Source organism: Zingiber officinale, chromosome 6B (genome assembly GCF_018446385.1).
Source record: "Zingiber officinale cultivar Zhangliang chromosome 6B, Zo_v1.1, whole genome shotgun sequence".
Classification (NCBI taxonomy): domain Eukaryota; kingdom Viridiplantae; phylum Streptophyta; class Magnoliopsida; order Zingiberales; family Zingiberaceae; genus Zingiber; species Zingiber officinale.
The window spans coordinates 110,597,067-110,614,661 of record NC_055996.1 but is presented as its reverse complement, the minus strand read 5'-3'; the positions used below and the strand labels follow the sequence as shown (position 1 = coordinate 110,614,661).

Sequence of the window (17,595 nt, the reverse complement as noted above, 5' to 3'; positions counted from 1 at the left end):
TAGAAGCTTGATTATAGAGTCAGAGTAGTCTTTCAGTATCGTTGGAGCCTTCTCGAAGTAAAGCGCAAGAACAAAAGTTGTAGCAAATGATGTGTAGAATCCTCTAGTCGAGGGCCTTTTTATAGGCTATTTTCAGGTGCCAAGACCACCCTCGGGCACCTGGAATGCAGACGACATAGCTACACCTCGGCGAAACTCAATCTTTAAAATTTCATCCATCTCTGAGCGCCTGGACCTGACTTGTGTCGGCCAACCAATGTGTGCCACCTCAAGCGGCCGCTGGCTGCTTTGTCTCCTTGCTTGGGCATCTGGTGCATCTCTAGGCGCCCTGACGTCCAAGCGCCTGAACACAGTTCAGGCGCCCAGAGCCCCCTTTTTAGCCACATTACAACTTTGATTCCCTATAAAATACGTTAGTCTAAGTAACAAAAATTACCCTGTAAAATAGAATTAGCAAATTAAAAATATGATTAATTTATGACTTAGATGAGTCTTCACAAGACAAGGATTTAGTAATGATCTCAATTTACACTTTCCAAATGGCTCTAAGTTTGGATGCGCCTTTAGTCCCATTGGGGCTCGTCCTCACTGGATCTCTCTCCAGTAACTTATCTCACTTACCATTTGCAATCAATTGACTTGCCTTTTGATCCATTTGGTCTTGCTGCCAGTTGTCAGGTCCGTAAACCCAACAGGACTTTGACCAGCTGTCAGGTCCCGTGGATGGACTTCCAATCAAATATCGGGTCACTCCTTGACCTATCTAGACTTCCCACTAGCTATCGGGTCAAATATAACTAGCTAGATTTTAGCTTGGTGTTAAGTCCTTTAGACATGTCAATTTCTACACACTTAGTAATAAGGTTAGACAACACAACATCTAACTTTAACTCATTTGACATTCATCAAAAACTAAGTTCGATCATTGGTGTTTACTGCACCAACAAGGAGGAGAGATTATATCATGGGAAAGCGTCAAATAGACACTAATAGCTACTTCCACTATGGATGCAGAGTTTATAGCCTACCATAAAACTTCCAACCATGGGATATGAATGTGGAACCTTATCACAGGTTTACATATTATTGGGAGTATTGACAGACCATTAAGGATAAACTAGGATAATAAAGTTGCAGAATTGTATTCCAAAAATAACCACAGTTTGTCGAAGTCTAAACACATTGAAATAATATTTTTGGCGGTTAAAGAAAGAGTTCAGAATGATCAAATAACAATAGAGCATATAAGAACATATTTCATGTAAGCTGATTCACTTACCAAGGGTTTGTCACCCAAGGTATTTCATCAACATGTGCTGAACATGGAGGTTCTTCCTTTTGATGAAGTACTCATTATGTAGGAACCTGATATAAATACTCCGGATGAGTTTGATGTGATCAACTGGGCTAAGTTAGACTCTATATTTTATTTGATACCTTGTGTCTAAGTGTGTAAGGACTTAGGAATATAAGAAATCGAGCGGAAGACGTAGTGGATGAGAAGGATAGCACAGGAAGCAAGTCGACGGACTCGGTGCATCCGAGGGACGAGAAGCTACGGAAGAGTACATCAGCTGGCGAGAAGGATGCACGTGGTGCTTCCGAGAGATGAAAAGACAAAAAGAAGTCTACTTGAGGAGAAGGCTTGAGTTGGGTTCGGGTGAGCTCAACTCTAGATGACCGAACAATCACCCAAGCAACCAGAGTAGCAGCCAAATAAGTCAACACAAAGTTGACTTGTCTAGGCGCCTGGACTAAGTCCGGGTGCCCGGACTCCAGGTGCCTGAATTAGGTCTGGGTGCCCCGACTCCAGGCGCCTGGACCATTATGGACCAGCTTGGGCCAACACTGGCGCCCTTTTGGAGACATTGCAACGAAGATAAAGTTTAGATCCACATCAACAACACTCCAAGCGCCCGGATCGGTCCAGGTGCCCGGGTATCAATAAAGATTTATCATCAATCCGTTGAAGAATTATTACGAAGCAAATAAGGTGCACTGCTAGGGGCGCCTGGACCTACTCCAGGCGCCCGGAGTTGCCATGTCAGCCAACGGACAAATTCGACCAGTAAGCTATAAATAAAGCTCTGGTCCTATGAGTTTGGAACAACACAATGTACTTTCATTTCCAAATTCATTCTTTATTTCTGTTTGAGTGTTAACATCTGTTAGAGGCTACTCCACCTTCACCGAAGGAGATCTTCTAGTGAGCTTCCACTGTCTTGGATTAGCAACCTCGCTGATTGCAAACCAAGTAAATTCTTTTATCTCTTACTTTGTTTGTATGTTTTTAATTTTTGTTAAACTAACGTGTGTTCCTTGCTAAGTTCTAAAAAGCGTGAGAAGTGCTAACTTTCTTTTAAGGTAATTCACCCCCTCTTGCTGGCTTGCTCGAGACCAACAATTGGTATCAGAGTCAAATCGCTCTAGAAGGACTAACTGCCTGCTAAAGCAAAGAGACGATGGCCAGACCAAACATCTACCCACCAAAGTTCAAGGGGAAGTTCACACTCTGGAAATACTGGATGGAGGTATTTTTCAAAATTGATTTTATTTTTTTTAATAATCAAATATTATTTTGTAGTACCTAAAGATCAACAAGGAGAAAAAAAAGAATAATATCTTTGAACCAAGAAAGAGTAAAATGACTTCGTAGCCAATGGTAGAGTGAAATTCCACCTACTAAGTGTGCTACCGCCTCAAGAAGTCAATAGAATTGGTGTCTATGGATCAGCCAAAGAACTCTGAGAGAAGTTCCTGGAGTTGCACGAAGGGACCTCATAGGCCAAACTCGCAAGAGATGATCTACTCCGAAACCAACTTAGTAACCTCCAAATGGAAAAGTAAAAAATCGGTAGCTCATCTACAAGCAAGAATCAAGGAGCTGATCACCGAACTCATGAATCTCGAAGAAATGGTAACAAACCGTGACTCGTTAAGATATGCGTTGAATGCTTTCCCAAGAACACCCAAGTGGACGTCTATAATAGACTTTTTCTACATCTCCAAGGATCTCAAGGTAAGTACTTTAGAGAATCTATTTTTAACTTTTGAACTTCACGAGTCAAGATGTGCAGGTTTAAGAAATGCAGAAGAAAAGTCAGCTCAAAACCTAGCACTTAAAGCTAATCAGAAAGACAAATCGAATTCTGGCACATTACTCGACAAAGACGAAACAACTTTTATGATAAGAAAAATTTCAAAAAAAAATTAAGTCTAATAACTTTGGTAAGAAACAGACAGTGACGTTAATCCGAAGTAGAAGGAAAGTTCATTGCTACAACTGTCAAGAAAAGGAGACATATAGGATGACTGCTCTAAGTTGAAGAAAAGGGAGAAAGAAAAAAGAAAAAGGGCCAAGATGGATGAAACACAAAAATTTAAAATCCACGTGGAATGAATCTTTGTCAAAGTCCGAGATCGAAGCCTACATCGGACTTGCACTTTTGGCAAATTATCAAGAAGTCGAAGATGAATCAAGCTCATTTGAAATGAGCATTGATAAAAGAGGGAGTATCGAATTACAAGTCTAACACGGTAAATGAGGTATGACTATTACTTCCTAATTAGTTGTATGAAGGTATACATATGTTATCTAAATCATTATGCAAACTACGGGATAAATACTTGGATTTAAAAAAAATAAGGAGTTAAAAATAAACTTAGCAAAAGCATGTCCATTAAATTTTTGATAAAATTCAAATGGAAAACTCTAACTTAAAAGAGCAAATAGGAATATTGGGAAAAAATTATACAGGTTCAAATGTTCAGAATTCTAGAAATTTTTAATGGCTAAATTTGTATTTTAAATTTTATAAGGGTCAAATTAGAAAAAAAAATCTTAAAAATTATATGCCACAAAAAATTCTGATAAATCTAGTATGTAAAAATTTATTTTAGATTTCTAAATCATGTTTAACTTGATTAAAATTAATTTTTATATATATTTTAATTTAAATTTACTTTAATTTTAAATATCATTTATAAAATTAATTAGTTTGTATACCTATTATTCATGTTTTCTATTGAAAATTTTCTTCTGTGATAATGAAGTCTAGTTAGAATAAATATTTTGATTTTTTTTTTACGACTATATAATTTGTTATGAATTTTTAATAAAAAAAGAAATTTTTTTAGAGATTAATTTTGAAGAACCTAATTTTTAGAAAAAATAACGTTGAATTACAAATGTATAGAAAAATTAGTGAAATTTTTACATGATAATTTCTATTTTTAAAATTTTTATTTTTGAAAATAACTCTATCTGTTTAAAATATTTTCTACAGTAAAAAAATATTCTATTCATAAAATTTGTTATCATACTTAAATTAATTATGATTAACATGGGAAAAAATATTCAGGATTTTTCTTAACTTAAAAATAATTTTTAAATTATTCTTAGCAAAATAGAAAATTAATTGATAAAAAATTATCTCTTTAAAAATAAATTTCAATGAATAGACATATCACTAAAAAAATCTATTTTGTACCACTGGAAATATTTCCAATATTTTTCTAAACTATTTTTTCATATTTTTCCTATTTTAATTTGATGTGATCAAATGGGGAGAAATAAGGATTAAGTTAACGTGGAGGTATATTTATTTTTTTTTGCACATTTCATTTACTTGTTGAAATTATTTTATTTTGGTTTAATCTTAACTTAACTTGGGTTGATTCACATTAAAAAAAGGGAGATTGTAAGTATCCAGGTGAGTATTGATGTGATCAATCTGATTAAGTTAGTCTCTAAGTTTTATTTGATGTATTGTGTGTAGGGACTTAAGAACACAAGAAGTTGAGTGGAAGACATAGCGGATGAGAAGGATGACACAGGAAGTGAGTCAATTGGCCTGGTGCATCCAAGGGATGAGAAGCTGCGAAAAAGTATATCAGCGAACAAGAAGGGCGCACACGGCGCTTTTGAGGGACAGAAGTCGGAGAGGAAGTCTGCTCGAGGAGAAGGCCGGAGTTGGATTCGGATGAGCTTAACTCTAGATGGCCGGCAAATCACCCAAGCATCCGGAGCAATAGTCGGCCAATTCAACATGAAATTGACTTGGCCAAGCACCTAGACTCCAATAGCTCAGACTAACTTAGACCAGCACAGGCACCCCTTCGGAGACATTGTAACGGGGAAAGAGTTTGGATCCACGTCAGCAACACTCTAAGCGTCGGTTACTGATAAAGACTTATTATCAAGCTGTTGAACAGTCGTTGCAAAGTAGATAAGGTGCACCATTGGGAGCGCTCGAACCTGCCACATGAGCTAATTGAGAAATTCGACCAATAGGCTATAAAAAGAGCCCTGGTCCTACGAGTTTGGAACAACATACTATACTTTCATTTCCAAATTTATTTTATGTTTATGTTCGAGTGTTAACGTCTATAAGAAACTACTCTGCCTTCACTGAAGGAAATCTTTTAGTTGAGCTTCCATTGCTTTGAATTCGCAACCTCCTCAATTGCTAATCAAGTAAATTTTTTTGTCTCTTATTTTATTTGTATGTTTTTAATTTTTATTAAACTAACGTGTGTTCTTTGCTAAGTTCCAAAAAGTGAGAGAACTGTTAACTTTCTTTCAAGGTAATTCACCCCCTCTTGCTAGCTTACTCGAGACCAACATCTGCATTTTGTGTAATACTCTGTATTCATGAACAGATTTTTGGCTCATTGTATATACTGCATATTTTCTATATGTGTACATGATTTTGACTTTCTCTGACATATAGATATCATATTTACTGTTACAATATTTAATTTTATTGTAAATATAATATGGACTTCATTTGGAGTCATAAAGTTAAATCATTATTTACCATGTGTTTTAATATAAGGTTTTGATAAATATGATTTGGATTCGGTTTATGTCATAAAGAAGAAATGAGCACTTACAGGTCACATTTTGTGAATTTTATACTACACATCCACATTTAATTTATGTCATTAATGATATTAGTACTGTGATTACTGTTGGATCTTGTTACAGTTATAGTAACTATGACTTCTTTAGTCATGTACTAATTGATTTAATGAACCAAATTATTTAAAGGGGTATTTAACCCATAAAAATTGGCATGTTGAGCTCAACTAAGGATTGTGTGGTGTATAAAGAATCAATTATAGCTGCGGTGAGAGATTGAACGATTAAGTTCACATGGATAGACTAAATCCAATTAAGTTTATATGTGTGAACTTAATTTTCATAAGATGTGCTTACACTTGATTAACATACATACAACTAATTATCATTAATAAAAGTAAATCCCAATATTAAGTAGTATAATGTTTGATTACATATAAAGGTAGTTTGGATTAAATAGATGTGGATTTAATATGTAGATCTAATAATCTGATTCATTAATATTGATGGACTCTTAATGAGGGGTGAACTTTATGATGGATAATATCTATAGGTTAGGCTGAGTAATAAAGGAATTAGTTCAATTAATATGCTAAATCGTACTCTCTTCCTTTTAATTCTTTTCCTATCAAGAAGAATCCTTAGTTATTGGCTCAATCCTGTGGAAAACTTTCGTTATATTCATAAGATATTTAGTGATAAGTAAAAAGTAATAGTCCTTAGAGGATGTTTGGCTAAATTTATTAAAAATAGTTTATAAGCTCGTACAACTTATAAGTTGTTAGATCTTATTTTAAAAATAAGTTGCTAAAGTGTTTGGGTGAACTTATTACAATCAACTTAAAAGTATTGATGTATTTGGTATTATAAGATCTTTTTATTAATAAAATTACCAAAAGGGTATAATACTATTAATAGAAGATTTTGAGATTTTTATTAATAGAGGGTTTTGGGCGAATTTTTGTACCGGGGGAGAGAAAATTGGAAAGAGGCATTGGCCAAGAAGATGACACAGCGTTGGAAGAAAAGTCGACGGAGATAAAAAGATATTAAGCTTATAAAAATTTATGGAGGATAAGATGAGGATTTATGAAATTATATAAGGATATTTTTAGAGAAAAAATTATTAAAATAAGATTTTTTTAAAAAAAAGTAGGGTCTTCCATACTTTTTTAAAAGAAGCTTATAAGCTCCAAAATAATTTATTTTGACATCTTATAAGCTGTTCGAAAAAAATTTTACCAAACAAATTTGAAAAGCTTATAAACAAACAAATTTGAAAAGCTTATAAGCTCCAAAACAGCTTATAAGCTCAACCAATTCCCCTCGTAATGATGAATTCAGATCAACTTTTTACAAACTATTGTTTCAATTTTCTATATTCCATGAAAAAATAGATGATAACTAAATCTTATTATACATATATCCTTTAGTTCATTATTAAGTATCATAATTCCTAACATTATTTTCTAAATATAATTCGAGAGTCAAACGTCTTTAATAAAAATATTTATCAAGTATAAAGATCTCAATATTTTTTAATAAAATAAATACAGATAAATTAAAAAAAAACAAGTACAGGCAATTTAACATCAATATAAAATTTTTAAAATCATCAAACAGATTACATATATATCAATTAAAAACATACATGCAATCAATTGATTGGAATCGGGCGGTTGACCAATCCACTAGTCGATTGATTCGAATTGTGATAAATCGGTTTAGACAAATAATACTCTTAAAGAATAAAAACTTAAATGCATAAATCATCTAAAAACTAATGAAATCCAACCCACACAATGCTCCTAAATCGTGCTACTTAATAACGAAGGACAATCCGTACACAAATACCCAAATTAATTAGGACACTTAAATATAAAGCTCGCACTCCCACTCGCACTGCATCTCATTTAGTGTACCAATCAATACTAACGGTTCCGAGCGCCTGCAACCATGCACGGAAACACAAACCCAAAACAATAGAAAAGTTAACGACTAATATTAATTTTCTAGGATGTGCCACACAAACCAACGCTCGAAATTTACAACAAACAGCCAGTTCAACTTCAACAAAGAAATTAACCAAAACGAGAAAAGGGAAAAAAAAAAAAAAAAAAAACTAGGAAATCAACAAGTAAAATCGGCCGCCTACTTCGTCCTCTTGGTTCTCTTCGCCGGCGTTTTCTTAACCGCCGGCGCTGGTGCCTTCCTCTTAGCCGCGGCCGGAGCCTTCGGCGCTGCTGCCTTCTTCGGAGTGTCCTTCGCTGCTGCCTTCGCGGCTGGCTTGGGAGGCGCAGGCGGCTTCGCTTTAGATCGCGTCACGGCTGGTTTGGGCTTTGCGGCAGCGGGCTTCGCCTTGGCCTTTGGTTTGGACACCGCTGGTGCTTTGGGTTTAGCCTTCGGCTTCGCCGCTGCCGGAGCAGGCTTGGCCTTGGACTTAACCGGGGTCACCGGCTTGGCCTTGGCCTTCGCCTTCGCCTTCGCCTTGGGTTTTGGATTAGGCTTTGGTTTCGCAGCAGGCGCCGGCTTAGCTTTAGGCTTGGCGGTCGCTGCAGGCTTCGCCTTGGGCTTGACCGGTGCAGGCTTCGCCTTAGGCTTCTTAGCAGCGGCTTTAGGCTGAGCTTTCGGTTTAGCCTTAGCCTTCACCTTCGGCTTGGCTGGGGCAGCAGAAGAGGAAACAGCGGCCGGAGCGCCGGGGAGTTTATAAGAGTTCTTTACCTTCTTCAGCTTCCCGGCGGCCACAAGCCTCTTCAGCTGGCCGAGGAGAACCTTCTTAAAGTTTCCTGGGAGGTGATCCTTTTGCTTGTCCTCAATATACTTGCCGATGGCGTATTGGCTCGAGCCAGTTCGTTCCTTCAACGTCACGATCGCCTCGGTAATCATCTACACATCCCAACCAGAAATCTCACAATCCAGATCTACTCTCAAACCGAGATCCAACAGGCGATAAAGTCACTGCTCTTACCTCAGCGTAGGGCGGGTGGGCGGAGGGCTTCCGGGGACCCGAGGGCTTTTTCTTAGGCTTGGGCTCCTTCTTCTCCTTGGAAGGATTGGCATCGCCGACCGGAGGAACTTCGGTAGCCTCCGCGCCGCCTTCCGCCGGCGGCTCCGCGGAGGGAGCATCGACCAAGGGCTCGCCAGCCGCCGTCGAGACTTCTGTCTCCTCCTGCGCCATCGCCGGACCTCCGCTACGTCAACGGATATTTGGTAGCTGATTGCAGAGATGGTTGAGATGAGAAGCAAGGAAGAGGAAGGACTTAAATATAAGCTGGAAGGGAGAACAACGAAATCGGATTGGTCCACACTTTCTCCCCACGGATCGCTCCCCGGCCGCCTTCAAACGTGAGCCCTCGGATGGAAAGTTATCAACGGTCGAGATGGAGTCAAGACAAGCAGCCAGCTCTTAGCTTTGGGGGGCAGGAGTTTGAACTCAGATCAAGTGTGCTTCTTTTCTCACTTTGGATGACAATAACTCAAGAAATATCCAACCAATTTCTCTAAAATTTCGATCATTTTGTAGCTCTTGAGCTTGGCTTTCTAACTAGTCCGGACTCAGGTGAATTTCTTGTGCGAGCAGGGAGATATTGAACTTTGAATGCACAAAGGTCGAATCGAGAGTTGTGTGTGAGTTCGTCAGAATTGAAGGGCTCCAGAGACGAGCACAGAGATCCCCATTCAAGGATCACTATTTCAGATGAAAGTACACTAAAGGAAGAATAAGTAGAACTTGGAATCATGAGATTTGACCAAGAAATGAAGAAATTATCATCCATTTAAGATCATGAGGCTCACACACCATAGATGCATGCTTGATGCTCTTACCACCCTTGATTTGGTTGGATCAAGTTCATGCAAGCAAGGAGGTAAAATAATCTCATTTTTGTTGAATCAATGAAGAACTCTTGTAGATCTGAGGATTAATGTAAAAATTAAGACATTTTTAGTTTGTTTTGGATAAAGTTATGCGTGTGTTATTACTCAATGAGTGTTCCAAGTTGAGCGAATTGCTTGAGCTCCCGATCAAGTTTGCTCTGTGTTCATGAGCTTGCTTGTACAGTCAAAAGCCGATTCATTTATTTATTGTTTGATGAATAACTTCTTGAGTAAAGTTAGATATTGTATGTTGCATGGATGAGTTGGAACTTCATTAGATCTCAAACTTGGATACACAATAAATGAAGAAAGTTATGAACTCGTATGACCATAGCCAAGTTGGGTTTCGGTTGGTAATCTACTTGTGTTGGTATTATTCCTCCTTGCTCATCTTCAACACCACGTAGAACACAAAATGTGTCATCTTTGCGAAGAATGTGTATAGACACTTGTTCTTTGTATTATTGCGTTTTAGGTCGCTACCCCATGTTCCTCTCTGCCTACTTTTGCATCATATGCACATGTTCCTGAATCATATGCATTTGTTTTTCGTTCCTGTGCACACTCTTCATGAAACTTCCATGAAAGAGGTTTGAATTGAAGTTTAGAGGTGAAAAACACTAACTATTTTTGTAGCTCAAGTGCTCGAACGTTCTAAATACTCCCTCGGAACACATCTTACCGCAAGGAGAATTTGTTTTCAGGTTGCAAAATGATTTCATAGTCGATATAGGACTCTTCAAAAAGCTAATAAACATGACTTTCTCTAGAGACATCACAAACTGCCTAAATTTTTGTCTTTCCAAATTGATAACATCAGATTGATTTAGTGAATCAGAAATACAATAATTCACGAAAGACTAAACTCTCACTGAGATTTACAATAAGTTGTGGCCTGTAATGAAAAGCTTTTCTTTTTAGTTATTTGGTGTAAATTATTGTGTTCTTATCAAAATAGACATCTCATAATCCTTAAATTGCATACATAGAGACGACATTGAATGTGAAAGCAGAAAATTGAGAAAATGATGACATATTGAGATGTGCTAACTTGGACTCCCTTTGAGTGCCCGAGGTTTCGACATGGAAATGTATTCTTCGATTGTGAGCTTTCATTGGCGATGCAATTGTCAATTCATTCATTTTCTGAAACCTTGCGACGGCCATAGGCTAATACCATTACAAACTCCTTAGCTGAGGCTTCGACTGTCGCCTGAAGCCTTTGCAAAGATCTCTCTCTTAGCCATTGTTCCACAAGCTTGTTCATGGACATTGCGGGGCTCACTGGTTCTCCGAGGCAAGTGATTTCCAGCTGTGACCATCCAGTTATAGCTTATAAGCACAAGTTGTCATATTCCACAAATTATATACAGTATATATTATCTAATAATTAAAAAAATGGATTTTGGGTTTTGATTATTTTATGTTATATAATATATATTACAAAATAGAAAGAAAAAAAGAAGAGATGAATGCAAATGAAGTGAAGTGAAAACTCTTCTATATATATATCTCTAGATCTCTTGAACAGCCTCATCCTTATAATCCTTATTTAAGATAATACCTACTCAATTTTCATTTTAATTATTCTAGCGTGCTAGATTTTAAAAGGTGTATTGCCTATTTATCTAATCTTTTCTCCAACCTATTTTTGTTTCCTATAAGCAATTTTGTTAATTTTTCTCCTACACATGGCGTCTTCTAGTTCTAGTCCCTTCTTCAAAAGAGTTTCTATATTCCAAGAACATAATCATGTAATTAGAGACTAGATTCTTGCATTGACAGATAGCAACCTGAGAACCCTTGGTTATTTTGCATCACATCTAGGTGTCGATACGATGGGCTGTTCCTAAGCAACCTCCCTAGCTAGCCCACCTTTTGCATATCACTCACAAAGAAACACAATTAAAGCTCATAGGTTTAGGCAAAGTATGATGTTGGCTGCAATGTTAACACAACTCTCAAACTTTTTCATCAGGGCTTGAGGCCAACACCAGCAGTTTAATAAGGCAGCTACATATATACTCCAAAATTTCCAGAAACATAATTCAAGTGAATGCAAATCTAATTCGTTTCATAGAACAAATTTATGCTAGAATAACAAAAAGCCTAAATCCAGCTTAGTTGGATTAATATGCATAATTATTTGTAATATTTTATATTATATGAATTTGTAGGTTGATTATTATGATGCATTATCCATAGATGTATATCTTTGTATGGAATTATGGTTTAGCTATGATGTCATGCTGAATTTTAAAGCATCAAGGGAAATGCTTCTCTTAAATAACACAATGAAGCAGAAACAATGTCAATCCCTTTTATGATCTCAATAACTGCAGTCAAAACAACAAAATATGAACTAATAAAATAAAGGTTTACTGCATTACAGGATATATATTGGAATTGGAAGGAAAAAACTGACCACAGCTTCATTCTCAAGATTAAGCTTCTTTACAAGGTATTTGTGGATGAAGGACACAGGCATGCTACCATCCCTATTGACAAATTACAAACTAAATATTAATTATATCAAATAGACAAGGAGAGTAAAAGCAACAAAGAGGAACTGCAAGAATAATATTCATATTAATGAGAAATTTATTGGAATTAATATAGCTGCAGAACCTACTGAAAAATTGCTAAATTAATTTTTTCCAGTTACCATACTGCTCAAGGCATATTAATTACTTTTGGAGATTTATTTTTTCTGAGAATAATGAGGCAAAAATGGAGCTTCTATCTTAATATTAAGCAAGGATGAAATCTAAGTTGATCAACAAATTTACCTTTTTATCAATGTTTTCCATTAATAAGAATATAGGATCATTCAACAACCACAAGTTGCAATTTTCAATTCCTAAATCATTTTGTATTATCTAAATTTGCTCCATTACTAATTGGAGTAGAAATATGGGTGATTCATTAGATCATGCCCCCAGTTTTAGACTTTTATCAAATCACGACCCTATATATAACAATTTCAAAATTATGCCCCAGCTGAGATTTTTGCTGATTTACCCTGTGCTTCCCACATTCGGTGGTCTCTCAACCCTGCCAGTAACTTGTTGCATCACTTTCACATGAAACATTGTGGGGTTCATTTACACCCAATGGTGCACTTTAAAGCCACTCATCCTTAAATGTCCTGAACAAGTCCTATTGGTCCAACAAGTTAATTTCAGAATTAGTTGAGCCAATGTGATTTGTTTAGGAAATTTTATGAATGGGAGTGACATCAAAATGCACATATTAAAAGTAAATTAACTAACATGCAATGTTTAATGTGAAATGACACAAGGCATTCCGTGCAGTTCTTCTTTCAAGAAGCTAATTTTGAAATCAGATTACTGGGTCATGCTTAGTATGAGAAAATTGAACTTGATCGGATCAGTTTTTTCTCCGAGAAAATGGGTCCTGACTCAGGTCTCATGTTTGAATACTCAACTCAAACTTAACCAGTGCCAGCTCCTACTTTCTGGGTCATTGCACTTTTGTTTTGCTAAAAATTAAGGAAGCTACATGCCAATCTTGAATGAACAGAATGGCAGTAAGAAAAATGGGTGAAGACAAAGATATGCGAATAAAATTCTAATGATGAATGTTCATTATAGGATTAAGATTAAAAAAAACTCACTTGATCTTTATATAGTTTGAAGATAGCTGCTGAAATTGTGAATCTTCGGTCCTGTAACAATTCACACCAGGTATAGGTATCAGAAATAATAAGCATTCATGATAATAGGAGATAATGTGACTTGCACAAGAGAAGATATGTAACTGTTCGACAGAAGGAACCAAGGAGAACCATATTGGATTCCTCCCAACACATGGAGAACTTCCAGAATCAAAGGATGTTTGAGCAGATGCAGTAGGCTCTTTCCTTCTTCTCTTGACTCTTTGCAACCTACTTTCTTTTGGTATTACTTGTGGCATTGAACTATTATCTGTCTGTTCAGTAACTTTAAACTTGTGTGGATGCACTTTAACCCTTTCCTTCTTACTAAGTCCTTCAGTTTCAGCGTCAGGGCTCTCGGGAACAGATCTAAATGATTCTGTCCTGTTTGCAGCTTCCACCAGACAATTCAAGGAGTTCCAGATATCAACATTTTCTTTAAACCCACCACTTCTGTCTTTTCCCTCATAAAGTGTGTGGTTGGATGACTCCAAGCTAGGATGAGGCTGGCAAAACAAACAGAAAAAAAAGGATGATTGTACAATTACAGAACGAGATAATAAATGCAGTCTCCTTGTTGTTTAAACACAAAAGTGAGTCAACAAATGCTGAAGTTCCACTTTTATTACCTGTTTTCTATTTTGAGAAACTTTGCTCGATCTATCAGTTTCGTTGCTCATTCTCACATTTGAGCTTGGCTTTTGAACATGCTTATCGAAATAATTGTCTTTATTGCTAGATTCATCAGCCCATGAACTCCGATCATGAACAATGACTGTTCTTCTAGTGACTGCTTTAATTTGCCTTCCTGTTGAACTCATCTGTGTTGCTACATTAGGAGTATTGACAACCAATGAAGAAAGTGATCTTTCTTTAATTTTAACTGGAGACACTGTGGTTGGTGCTTTCTCAGGAAGTTCAGCCTTTCTTCTTTTAGAAGGAAAAATTGTTTCCCTGATGTCTTGTAAATTGTTGTCAGCTCTGTAAAATATCTGATATTAACTGCACGCTTATAAAAATCATGTGCTTCTCAATGCATATAGCTGAAGATAAACAGTTGACATTGGTATTGCTAATGAGTTAGACCTATAATCTCCAGTTGGAATAAGAATTTTCACATAAATTAGCATGAGATGGAAGACACATGAAACTTATTTCATGCAATGTTATAAGTTGCAAATGCTAAATTAGGTAATTTTGGAAAGAAATTTAGAAGTTGTGAACCAATAGCTGATCAAGATCAAAGCCTTGTACTTGGAAGAATTGATAGCGCAAAAATAGCAAGACAAACAAATGAGAAGAAAAAAAAAATTATGCTTGCCTTATTTCAACCTATGATGACTCAAGACCATCCTTTCTACAATTAATTTTCTGCTAACACAATTTATTGGAACCCATCTTAATGGTGGTGGTAAGTTGTTACTTTACAAGTGCAATGCGAGAGTTCCAGAAGGCACTTTGAAATTCATTAGGATCACTGTTGTACATTTAGCAAATTCATTTGTGGGTATTCCCTTAATTAGCTTAATTCAAATCGTGGTAATTTTTCTGCCCTTGTCATTTTAAAATATGAATGGCAAGAATACAAGAACCTGAGCTTCTCCATTGGAACAGCTCCCAAACTAATATTACATACAGGGCAATAATCTATCTCCTCATCATTGAGTTTCTCTGTAATACATTTCCTGCAAACTGATTAAAAACACAAACATCAAGTTGTAGCCAAATATGAAAATATAGGACATAATTGAGTAGTTCTAAATCTCAATAACTTGCACGACCTAAGTTGTCACAATCATCCAACCATGGGAAATGATCCCTTGATGGTGCAGTTATAATACAGATCAGTTTTTGATGTCAACCATTTAAAAAAAAAAAGAGTTCATACATTCTCAGAATGAATGCCTTGATAAACAACAACAATTACAATTGCAAATCCACAAGGAAACTCATTTACTAATCACTCAAGCTGAGAAATTCAAGAAGCTCAGTCATCAATTTATCTTATTAAAGTGACATGCAATAATTTACTCTTATGATTACTGAATAATTAGTCCAATAATTATTTAATGGCCCATATTAAAATAAGAAAATCTAGGTCATAACATAGTAGCTTTGAAATACATAGGCATTCCCACAAAATAAATGTCAATATACAATGGTGCATGAAAGAATGTGTTAAACCGTACTTTAAGGCTTAAGCACAATCAAACAAAATATGTCAATTTGAAACAAAAAAGATTTGAAAACCAAAGGGCATGGAGAGTGAAAACTGAAAGAATGTGAACATCAATGCAAGTTCTGGTATTCCATATTACAATGCTTGCCTGGATACTTAACCTAAGAAGCAGAGTTATCAGATTTACTCAATTCTGTTGGAAGGGTGAATAGTGAATAAAAGGGATCAAAACAAACATAAGTCTAATGTAATCTCTCAGATGGCAAAGCTTCAATTCCAAGTAAGAAACAAGGATATTAGAAGAATGTTTAGAGTTCTAGCAAAACCAAAGAAGGTACAGAGGCTGTGCAAAGATGAAATATGTGCCTAAGTATCAATGGTTATCAAGTAACTGTTGCTAATTATTGAAACATAAATAGGATGAAATTTTAAGCAGCTACAATTAGTAAGACAAGTATATAGCAGTTCTTGTTGCAAAGCACAAAAGTATGTCATATCTAAGTTCTAGATGAAGGAAGCATGACATCCTTTAAAACACAGCCAACGTTCCAACCTTGACACAAAATAGAATTATCGTTCCAAAAATGACCTGAATCTCAAATTTTAACCTAGATAAGTAAAGTGCAACATCGTGCAAAAATGTAACAATCCATCGCAAGGAAAAATTTAAATTTGTTTCGAGTAGACTCTACTGCTGCATCCATGATCCGTGAAATATAATATCAATTTTATCATGTATTGTACAAGTTTGCCAAAGAACAAAGAAGAAAGGCAATTGAAGAACCATCTCTCGCCGAACCGGCGGACATGAATACACCAATAATCCATTTCACTGTAGAAGCAGGGCAAGAGACATCATTGTTGAAAACAATGCTTATACCCTCAAGCTAAAGTTAAGGATCTGAACGTAGTAATAAAACTATAATCTTTCCATCTTTCATACACTATACAAGATTCGGATCTCAAAACGACCAAGAAAAAATCATATCGAGAGAATCATTCAAAAAAAAAATGCGTAAGAAGCGGAAATTCTACGTTCAATCATTCGATAAAAGTCCTAGGACGAGATATTGGTACCAGGAAAAATGAAAAACGGGAGCATTTAAAGAAGCCGATGGGGAAGGGGGAACTCACAAGTATGGAGGCACTCGGGGATGGTGGTGGCGTCCCTGAGGAGCTTTTGACAGATAGGACACTTCATGCACGCGGCCAGAACCTCCCGCCTCACCTTAACCACCTTCGACGCCCCCAGCGCCGCCACACCTGCGTCTTCCATCGGTCACGCTCACAGTGCCAGCTTACGAGCAGCCCTCCTGGTAGTCCATTGCATGCAAGATCCTAGTTTCGTGGGTTCATCAAGGAGAGTAAATACTCATGATATCGACGAATCACGTAGAGGCAGTGGAGAGGCGGCACTGATCGGGCGGCGGAGGCCGGCGTAAGATGCGATTTTGACGAGACGTGAGGGCAAGAAGAGGGATCGCTAGACGGAATTTGATATAAAATGAGGAGAAGGTCGAGGGATTGGGCAGGAAGGAGAAATCGAGAGGCGCGACGAGGAAGAACAGAGTTGAAGCGTGAAGAAGGGGGGAGGAGGGGGAGCAAGGGAGGAGAAGCGAGGAAATAATATGCTAATATATAAATGGAAATACAGGGGCAAAATCGGGAGTGGATCGAGAACGAGCGAGTTACAAGACTCAGAAATTAACAAACGTGGCAACTAGGCGGGCCCCAAGCCGCACCAGAACCGTTTAAAATTATATATATATAAAATAGGATTGATTGAATTAACAACCTCCAGTTTTCTTATTAGTAAATATAAATTTATTAAATTAAATTGGGATGCCTATCTTTCCCATATTAGCCAATATTATTATGGATACATTCCTCCACGCTGTTTTCTACTATCTATTATTCAAATATCATTTAAACATCGAGATATAATATAAATAGTATCTTCCTTTAATCGTAAATATAATACAGATAGTATCTTTTTATTAT

The 17,595-nt window shown here is 36.6% G+C and overlaps 2 protein-coding genes across 3 annotated transcripts; both read right to left on the bottom strand.

The window, feature by feature from the left end:
• Nucleotides 1-7,840: 7,840 nt before the first annotated feature.
• LOC121988893 (histone H1-like) lies at nucleotides 7,841-9,121 on the bottom strand. Its single transcript, XM_042542601.1, has 2 exons — nucleotides 8,832-9,121; nucleotides 7,841-8,749 (listed from the first exon to the last, which is right to left on the bottom strand). The coding sequence occupies exons 1-2, from the start codon at nucleotides 9,039-9,041 to the stop codon at nucleotides 8,015-8,017; spliced, it is 945 nt and encodes a 314-aa protein (XP_042398535.1). The 5' UTR covers nucleotides 9,042-9,121; the 3' UTR covers nucleotides 7,841-8,014.
• A 1,491-nt stretch (nucleotides 9,122-10,612) lies between these two features.
• On the bottom strand, nucleotides 10,613-17,185 carry LOC121990524 (E3 ubiquitin protein ligase DRIP2-like). Of its 2 annotated transcripts, XM_042544641.1 has the most exons (7): nucleotides 16,729-17,185; nucleotides 15,008-15,107; nucleotides 14,045-14,396; nucleotides 13,521-13,921; nucleotides 13,377-13,427; nucleotides 12,165-12,237; nucleotides 10,613-11,051 (listed from the first exon to the last, which is right to left on the bottom strand). In XM_042544641.1, the coding sequence occupies exons 1-7, from the start codon at nucleotides 16,868-16,870 to the stop codon at nucleotides 10,875-10,877; spliced, it is 1,296 nt and encodes a 431-aa protein (XP_042400575.1). In that variant the 5' UTR covers nucleotides 16,871-17,185; the 3' UTR covers nucleotides 10,613-10,874. The 2 variants fall into 2 exon arrangements, with proteins under 2 accessions (XP_042400575.1, XP_042400574.1); XM_042544640.1 differs by having other exon boundaries at nucleotides 13,377-13,921.
• Between the last annotated feature and the right edge of the window lie 410 nt (nucleotides 17,186-17,595).

Bases quoted from the DNA above. Each gene is read 5' to 3' on its own strand.
- LOC121988893 (XM_042542601.1), bottom strand. From the start codon at position 9,041: ATGGCGCAGGAGGAGACAGAAGTCTCGACGGCGGCTGGCGAGCCCTTG. The intron at 8,750-8,831 runs GTAAGAGCAGTG...TGGGATGTGTAG, and splicing joins CCCACCCGCCCTACGCTGAG to ATGATTACCGAGGCGATCGT.
- LOC121990524 (XM_042544640.1), bottom strand. From the start codon at position 16,870: ATGGAAGACGCAGGTGTGGCGGCGCTGGGGGCGTCGAAGGTGGTTAAG. The intron at 13,922-14,044 runs GTAATAAAAGTG...TTGTTTTGCCAG, and splicing joins TTTCTCAAAATAGAAAACAG to CCTCATCCTAGCTTGGAGTC. The intron at 11,052-12,164 runs GTCAGTTTTTTC...GGATGGTCACAG, and splicing joins ATCTTGAGAATGAAGCTGTG to CTGGAAATCACTTGCCTCGG.